At 39.3% G+C, this 9,497-nt stretch overlaps 1 protein-coding gene across 1 annotated transcript; it reads left to right on the top strand.

Annotated features, from left to right (window-relative positions):
- Window positions 1-3,616: 3,616 nt before the first annotated feature.
- Window positions 3,617-9,144, top strand: LOC137277463 (tribbles homolog 2-like). Its single transcript, XM_067809195.1, has 3 exons — window positions 3,617-4,898; window positions 6,147-6,439; window positions 7,254-9,144. The coding sequence occupies exons 1-3, from the start codon at window positions 4,644-4,646 to the stop codon at window positions 7,720-7,722; spliced, it is 1,017 nt and encodes a 338-aa protein (XP_067665296.1). The 5' UTR covers window positions 3,617-4,643; the 3' UTR covers window positions 7,723-9,144.
- Window positions 9,145-9,497: the final 353 nt, after the last annotated feature.

Genomic DNA, 9,497 nt, shown 5'->3' with positions numbered 1-9,497 from the left:
TAGATTACCGTTCTGTACATATTCTACTCCACAGCATCTCCATGTAAAACTGGGAGTGTCCATGCAAACGATTTCTTCAGGTTCGCAAGCGTTATTATGTATCAACAAAGTGAAGATATTGGTTCTGGTGCTGAAGCCTAATAAACGCTCTCAGTCCATACAAGGGATAAACACAACGTGTTATGCTAATTTTTGTTGTTATTCGTCGTGATAAATAAATATGTGTCGTTCTGTGATAGAGATACATTGCTGCTTACATAGACAAAGGTCAGTCATTTCCGCCACGAGGGAATCGATACGTATCCTGAATGTGACGTCGCTGTTACTGATACAGTACACCGAAATGTCGACCTATGCAATAAAGAAATTGCTATCATGTAATTCTTATTGTCTAGAGTCCTAATAAAACATTACCGAGATAAAATTGCGGTTATTTAATATAAATAGTACATTACGAAAAAAAAAGGAAAATATTATTTTCAGCTCTGTATTGTCACATGCATCTCACTTTACTCCCTATTTTCGATTGTGTAAACCATCAGTAACCACCAATTTTAAGGTCAGGTGCTTAGAACACACGTTTTCGTCGTAAATCCCAGATAATACATGTATTTGTCGGCAAAATCTTTCTATGTACATACATATCTGTGAGTGGTCATGTTTAACAAAACCATTGAGTGAGTGAGTGAGTGAGTTTAGTTTTACGTCGCATTCAGCAGTATTCCAGGTGTATGGCAGCCGTCTGTAAATAATCGAGTCTGAACCAGTCAATCCAGTGATCAACAACATGAGCATCGATCTGCACAAATGGTAACCGATGACATGTGTCAACCAAGTTAGCGAGCCTGACTACCCGATCCCGTTCGTCGCCTCTTACGACGAGGACGGGTGCCTTTTGTGTCAAGCATGTGTTGCTGAAGACCTGCTCTACCCCACAAACCGACTGATTGTGAAGGAGGTCCATCAGACGAGTGCAAGACTAAGATCAGGTAAGCTGCAAGGTGTGTCGGGAACGCCCATCATCAACTCCATCGTCCCAAGGATTATCCGCTTTTTCACAGACCTAATCCTGAGTTTAATCCATGCCTGTATTGAGAGGATCTAATGCATGTTCGACAGCGTGACGGCCAGACGTGACACTGATTTGTCATGATGAGAGGCAGCCTGCCAATAAAATATAGACACCCTGATGACGGATTAACCAGATGTACGACGGGTTAACGAATAGGGTTAATGAGGAACAAGAAGGTAAATTACCTGGACTAAATACTCCACCTGCACATGTTAACGAAATGTCTGTTGAATCATCTAAACTGAATCCTATCATCTAGTTAATCCCTCTGTCAAACAGTGTTATCATTAGTAAAGTCCTACAACTCGGACCCCGTGCACATTGTTTAAAAAACAGATCTGTCAATCGTCCCACGGACGACAGACTAATGTCATGTGATGGAAATTTTAAAATTATGCGATACACCTGCTTGACTGATTCATAAACAATGACAAAGAATATTACAATAATTTATTCAGAAGGATTCGGAACAAGCTGGTGTTTCTAGACGTATGAAGCCGTGAACCCCACTTTTTCCCCAAAAATATCAGTTTTCATATAAACGCGATAGTCTGGCTTTGGAATAAAAACGAGTGTAGTCTTAGCTCCCATGTGACTATGTCCCGTACATAGTATAGACATAGTGAAGCTTTAATCAACTATCTGTCTGTCTGTCTGTCTGTCTGTCTACATACGCAGGGACGTATATACGTACATGTGTGAAAGTGTGCGTGTGTCTGGTAAAACATTAATTCACTGGCAATACATTTAGACACTATAAGCTATGTTTCAGCTTCATTAATACCCGAGAGAGACTGTATCTTGGATCAACGAATACAAACTTCAACAATCGTATACTCCAGATAGTTTGTATATGTGTGTTGATGATTTAGTCTGCTTCAGTAAGATGGGAGTCGGAGTAAAACGTTTGATTTCAATGAATTAGTAAAACTGAAATAATAAGCCCTAAAAATATCGTATTTAGTGCCCTTGTATTAAATGTACGACTTACAGCCGGAACATAAGTGTTGGCGACACACGTTTCCTGCACACGTAGTCGTATCAGTGACAGATAACGAAGGACGTATTCCTCGAGAAAGGATATCTTCACGATGTTAATAATGACTCATAAATACCCATGTAGTCCAGATGTAAATCAAATTCAGATTTGACTGGTTTCCTCCTCAGTTTATAAAAACATATAATCCCTGGCCTAGTTTATAGGGCTATGAAGTCAGCAAAATATACGTCGACTGATGCAACGATGTGATATAGTGAGGCGTTTGTACCGCCTGACAGCACCTCGAGACGAGCGTGGGTGTACAGCTGACTGTTCATTGAATGTCTATATGTACAGTTTGAATCTGTACGACTAAAGCTGGGGTATGTAACCTTGTGGGGTTGTGTTTGAAATAAATCAGTGTACAACATGATCGTTCAATCTATAGTCACGACAATGCAACACCAGGATTCGTACATATATACCAATCGAATTTTGAATGTAGATTTGTTGTGGAGTCCGCTATTGTCTTCCATACGTTTTGCCTACAGTTTTGAATAAATAGAATTAAGCATCAGTTTTATATGTAACTACCCCTAAATGGACATGTCTATTTAGATTTTGGACTTTTGACTCCAGTGTTCAGAAACTGTTAATTAAGAAAGAACAAGCACATATTTGTATGAAGTATAACGTATGTAGGTTTTACCAATCATACATAATTGTAGTATAGGTTTAAGGACTTGTACACTTTGCCAGGAAGACGACTGTGGTTGTATATGTGTTCATGTGTCATGTGACTAACTATGGGCACTGCGGGGACGTCGGTGGTAACAACATCGAAAAACTGACATCATCTACTGTACCCTCAACCAGATTCTAATCATAGTGATAACGAATATAGAACAAAAAAACAATAATAAAACAAATCAGATAACGAAACAGAACTCTGTCTTTACATTATTTGATATCTAAGCTTAATTTTATTGGTTGGGATAAAACGTAGTTGCGGCATCGTCGTGTGAAAAGGAAATTTACAGCAGGAAATTTCATGCAATCATACTGCATACGACTGAAGATATGGGTACTTCCGAGGGAAATGTGATGTAATAATTTGGTGACGTGCGCCAATGAAAGAGTTCACCCCTCCGTTTGTGTAATATCCCATGTAAAATAACAAATAACTCTATATGTTTTATAAGCGATGTTTATATAACTATATGTTATGTATGACTGTTTAGTTGCTTTGTTTACTGGAATGTTCTTGACTCATGTTTGTTTACGTGAGCAGAATCAAAACTAGAACGACGTATTTTCGCTTTGTTGATATATCAACAGCCGGGCCTTGCATACCGAAACACATTGCGTCACCTGAGGGAATCTCCCTGAACAAAGAATATGATTTGTCTACACTATAGCAACGTCTGCTACGTCACGCGAGCATGTGTATATGGGTTATTGAATTTCCTTATATAGACCAATGAATAACCAGAGAGGGTTTCCCGGAGCCTTGTCATTGACCACGTGACTGCACGGTGCGCTCACATCACCCCACATTGCCTTTCATTCAGGAAACTCATAGAAAGAAAATAGTTCCAGATGCACACTGGTCCAGACATTTTACTGCATGTTGTATTTTGGACTTTAAGGTCTACGTTTCCTTTGGACTGCAGTTTTATATTTGTTGGTTTTCTTGAGTGAGCATTTATTACGTACAAAAGAATCGAATAAACATTCGCAATAGCCGGTAACATTTGGCGGAGGGATCAACCATAGTTGGTGTGTGACGCGTCGTGGTTTCCTCACGTCGTAATTACACGTAGCTTCACAATGGCGTCTCAGGCAGATTCAGTCGGTTGTCGGTGCGAACTCTAATAAGGGGAGGGGGAAAGAGGTCCCTTCCCAGGTTAAGTAACATAGACGACCAGCTGCCGGAATCATTCAAGAGTTACGAGACGCTAGACAAAACGGAATAACATTCAGCAAGAAGTGATCATCGTGATATTCGGACGCCGGCTACACGAAAATTTGTGACGATCAAGGGCATCATCTGGTATAGGGAGAAATCATTTCGTCATCTGTTGAAACATATTTCGACGTGACGGAATATTTCACATACGCAGCAGAAGTTACAGGACCTGGGAAGAGGGAGTACCTTTACAAATTTATGGAATACAGACCGCGTTTATCCCACGGACTTCGAATTACGTCTTACGGACTTACGAAAACAAACACGAGCACCCTCGAACTCATTGTCAGTTTCAGTTGAAATTGACAACGGTGTGTATTTCACAACTTGCTTGCCATTTCCCAGAGAATAATTTCATTACTTCATCGGTATGAAAGTGTGCCTTAAGTAACTTTTCTACACCAAGAAAGGATTAACTAACGGCGTTGTTTCTTTTTTCTCATCAAAGAACATTCCGATTTCCGGGAAGACATTTTGTTTGAAGAAGCCGCCTCACGTGTTGCTACACAAAGGCAACCCCTCAACAAAGGCACAGCTACGGATACCTTAGTGCAGATTCCAGGTTCCTACCATCAGTTGAGAATTGGTGCTCTCAACAGATAACTTAATTTTATAGTGTTCATATGAGCTTTTCACGCCAAAGGCCCCGACCCTTAATTGTGAGTCATGGGCCACGTAAAAAGTTTAATAATTTTGAATCGCAACCAAACGTAGGCAATCTCAGTCCAGATTTACAACCCAACACACCACCGGTCTTTCAGAAACAAAGTTCACAGAATGTTTTTAAGATCGGAAAATATCTCTTGGTTGAACAAAGTGATGGGAACGAAATCTACAAGGCTGTTAACCTGACAACTGGAGACGAAAGTGTTTGCAAGGTGTGTACAGTGTATTTTCTTGAATCATATTTTGTTTTCCAATATCCACATTTTGAATCATTTAGTTAAAACTGCTCAATGACATGTTACAGAGAAAACTCCCGAAAACTATGAAAACAGTCTGTGTGATAAACCATGGGATTGCCTTTTTGCTACTAGTACAGTAGTAGTTAATTAGACCCGATAGTTTGTATAGTGGGTGATTGGATCTGAAACTGATTATCCCGTGTTTTCTTTACACATTGTATTCTTAATTAGCAATACTTTAGGTTGAAACAACAACAGGCTTTTGTTCTGATGTCTGTCTCAAGTAGTTCTTTGTTCCTGTGAAACAATGCGTTGTAATTAATAGGTCTCCCCAAAGACGTGAACATAATGAACCGGTTTGCTACTTAGGTAGGGTTAGTCTATGTTAATATACCCAACTTTTTTTTAACATCGTTTGAAAAAATGATACTTAAACATGTAAAATTTCTTCATGGGAATGTTAGGTTTAAACCATTGCACTCTCTTGTGAAAGTGTTTGTCCCATTGTGTGACCCCTGCAGTGTTGCGAGTCACCTGTAACTTTGAATTGTGTGAGTCATGCTGACTGGGCTCTCAATACCTGTCCCAGCACAAAAGTTACAGATAGTGCAAGATGTAACAGATTCAAGCTTAGTCATGGGCTATAGGACTGAGCTAAAATGTTAATCAAACAAAATGCCAGGCTGTGAAATATCAAGTTTAATGTTTAACCAGAAAATGGGAATAAACTTGTTGAATTCTTTTTTGGCTTGAGAGTTACATCAGTTCTGGCTCTAATCATGATATGCTATGTTAGGTTTAGTTGATCTTTATCTCATCGTTGGCAGCGTAATGTGATATAGCTACAATATTACAGATCAGTGTAAAGTATGTTGTCATTCACTCATGGGAATTGTTAAAATATCAGCAATTATTGATTTTGTTAAAATTATGTTTTCATGACCTCTAACAGTTCATGGTATGTTACAAAAGTCACTTGGCTATGAAGCATTCAGTACACTTTCAGTATTGGTCCATTGCATTGTACAGTGCTCAACTAATGTTTGTCCATATGTTACAGCTATCGACCAATGAATGATATTGTTGGTGAAGTTGATAAGTAGACTTGAGAGATTTAGGCACTAGGGAGTTATGTGATCACCACCATTCCAATTTGGCGTGCGTTGCTTATTTGTTTTCTACTTAATTTTCTTGACTATATTTTTGTGATCTCTTTTCCAGGCATTTCCAATAAACAAATACCAGGATATTTTGTCAGCCTACTGGCAGGTCGACTGTCATGAACACGTCACAGAGGTTGCAGAGATCATCCTTGGGGAGTCCAAAGCCTACATTTTCTTTGAGAAAAACTTTGGCGATCTACACTCCTATGTAAGGTCTAAGAAGAGATTGAAGGAAGAAGAAGCTTGTCGACTGTTTAAGCAAATAATTCAGGCAGTACAGCACTGTCATGAGAATGGAATTGTGCTTCGAGATCTTAAGCTTCGGAAGTTTGTCTTCAAAGATGAAGCAAGGTGAGAAGTCATTGCATCATAGTGACATTGTTTGTAGGGACGCAGACGGCAAAATCAATTTGGTGATTTTGGACAGCAAAAATAGATGTCCTTTTTTAGGAAAAATTTAAGAAGATGCTGAGTATTGGAGATGACAGCAACATGATTCTGCGGCTCACACAAACTGCTCTAATATATCCTTTTGTTACTTCTAAAATATGAAACTGAGTGCCGTTGTACAAAGCAATCTTAACACTAAGGTGACCATAACTTCCATCCCTTAACATGGACTTAGGGTAGTCTTAGTGCTAAGGTTGTTCTGTACAACAGCACTGTGAAACTTATGTCTCATCAAAATCGCAGGGTGTCACATGATTTCTATATATAGACTGCTCTGTCACGTCTGCGGGAAATAGATGTGAAGCTTTGTGTGACAGTTAGCGTTTCCTGCTTGATGGCGTGATTGACAAGTCAGATGACTGACATACATGACAGCTGGTTTCAAATGCCGAAAGTTTAATAAATAACGGTTGAGGTTATGAAGTACTAAAACAAGACAGAAGCTGTGAATGATATTTAATAGTGATGGGGAGATCTATGGAGGTGAATAAGCAAAAGTGTAATGTCTTACAAGGTCAAACTTGCTACTTTTGTTGATTACACACACATGTAACAAAGCTATCTTTCATTCATCCGATGGAGTGATACTGTACACACATTCATCTTATCACAGAAGTTATCATAAATTATCCTAAACATCAAGGTGTACTTTGTCAGATTTTGTAAAACACAAAATCATTTGCAATTTGCTGATCTCATATTTTTCTTGTTTCAGAACTCAGTTACGTCTTGATGGGTTGGAGGATGCTGTTGTTCTTGATGAGGAAAGCAATGATATGATGACAGATAAGCATGGTTGTCCGGCGTACGTGTCTCCAGAGATCCTTAGTGCTGCTGGAAGTTATTCCGGGAAAGCTGCAGACATATGGAGTTTAGGAGTAATGTTGTACACCATGTTGGTTGGACGTTATCCATTTCACGACTCAGTGCCTGTTGCACTGTTTGGCAAAATACGCAGAGGACAGTACACAATTCCTGACAGTGTGTCATCTAGGGCAAAATGTTTACTGAAAAGTCTCTTGAGGAAGGAGCCCAATGAACGACTTGCAGTGGAACATGTCTCACAACATCCATGGTTGAAACTGACCTCCTTTTCCAGTTATGCACGTTCAAATAGACAAAGTCTGGATCAGACTGTTCCGGAAATGTCGGTCGTGGATAATACAGACTCATTCTATGTGTGACACTGACGCTGTGATCTAGGTACTCAACAAGTGTTTTTGGACATGCTTCTCAATAGTCATTTGCTGAAATGACCACAATCAAATGATGTGGAAACGACGTAGGTCGCTCAGGTCCTGATCTCAAACAGTATTTTCTGAATAACTGAAAGGTATGACCGACTTTGAAAACAGATGTGATATTTACTGTGTACGCCAGTGCTGATTTCAGTCGTCCATCTTGAAATACTGAAGCAATTTCGGGTAATGGTTCATATGTATTGGTGCAATCTTATTGGCTGAATGGGTCTAAGCGTCCGAAGTGGACAGTTATTATTCAGATAACATCTAAATAGCCAATCAGAATTCATCTCAGAGGCAGCGTTGCTATGGAGATATATGGATCAACATCTCATGTTTCAGCATACATTAAGTGTACGGACGATGTGTGTACTTTGATTGTCTGTGGTTTGCCCTCTCCTTCGTGCCAAATGTCCTCATGATCACACGTGTGACTGTATGCTAGTGGTGTGAAAGTTATGTCAATGAGATTAAGTTTACAGCGAGTGAAAGATTGCAATGAGTGCATGTACCATATTTTTCGTTCATGTCCTATTAAAGCACGAACTCAGTAAGCCGGAATTTCATTTTCTAGGCACCTGTATATCTCCATAGCAACTTCATGTAACATAGTGTCCATGTATCTATGCTTACAAGCAATCCATGAAAAATGGCAACCATCTAATAACTGTATAGAGATGTTATTGTATAGAGATGTATATTAGATATAAGGGCTGCTTTGTACATTTGCTTCGAAAGGTCAAGCTTCAAGATTAACTCTTACCCACCAAAGACTATGGGAGCGGCAATGAGGTTGTGAAATACATCTAAGTTTGTGTCAATCTTTTTCCACATCTTCACTAATCTGATACAACAGAACAACACTGAAAGAGACTTGCGTTTTTCCAGAACCCAGGGATTTCACTTTTAACTAAACAGAGGACATGGTCGAGGGAGGAGTTACTTCCCTTCCATTGACTTGTCTGAAGGTATTGGGTGGGCCGCTCACTGTCCGAGAATGGACAGCGTATATCTAGTATGGCTAGTGGGCAGTTGATAGGGTGTTGTCAATGTTTAGATGGAGGTCACCATGGAAATGAATGTCTAGGTATGATAGGACCAACTCTTGTTGGAGAACATGTCCTCTTGTTTGTGGTGTCCTGTTTGTCAATTTGACTCAATATTATTTGTTATGAAACCTAATTTAATTCTTTGAAGTAAAATCTTCATTTCTGTTGTATAAATATTAATTAATTATTAATTTATCCCCTTCTTGTTGCAAGTGAAAGAATTGCTTTCATTGTTCAAAATGAGTTATCATACATGGCTGTTTGGACAGGAAGCATGGCTGTTGTATGCTGGCTGAATAAACAATAATGAATGGAACATGCACCCTTTGTTGTACTTAGACTATTTACAATGACTACTGTGAACATGTGCAAGCAGTAGTCAGACTGAGGCTCTCACCAGAATGTGTCTTGGTTTTCACCCTGGATTACTTGTATATCACAGTATTAGGAATAGAACTAGCATGTATATATAAAATAGGATGTCAAATTAGGAGGGAAGTGATCTTTCTTCTGCCATGCACTGAAGAATCCTCTTGAGTATATTAGTGAGTGTAGTTTTACACTGCTCTAATATTCCAGCAGTATGGCGGTGGTGTGTAAAAGAGAGTCTGGAACAGAAAATCCAGTGATCAACAGCATGAGCATCGATCAACACGATACGGAACTGAT

The sequence above is a fragment of the Haliotis asinina genome, chromosome 3, assembly GCF_037392515.1.
Source record: "Haliotis asinina isolate JCU_RB_2024 chromosome 3, JCU_Hal_asi_v2, whole genome shotgun sequence".
Lineage (NCBI taxonomy): Eukaryota > Metazoa > Mollusca > Gastropoda > Lepetellida > Haliotidae > Haliotis > Haliotis asinina.
Note: the sequence above shows the minus strand (reverse complement) of the source record. Positions and strands in the feature narration are given on the sequence as shown.

What these genes read in the sequence shown, in the direction of transcription:
- LOC137277463 (XM_067809195.1), top strand. Translation starts at nt 4,644, where the DNA reads ATGAGCTTTTCACGCCAAAGGCCCCGACCCTTAATTGTGAGTCATGGG. An exon ending in GAGACGAAAGTGTTTGCAAG is followed by an intron (nt 4,899 to 6,146) that starts GTGTGTACAGTG and finishes TCTCTTTTCCAG; the next exon opens with GCATTTCCAATAAACAAATA. An exon ending in GTCTTCAAAGATGAAGCAAG is followed by an intron (nt 6,440 to 7,253) that starts GTGAGAAGTCAT and finishes TTCTTGTTTCAG; the next exon opens with AACTCAGTTACGTCTTGATG.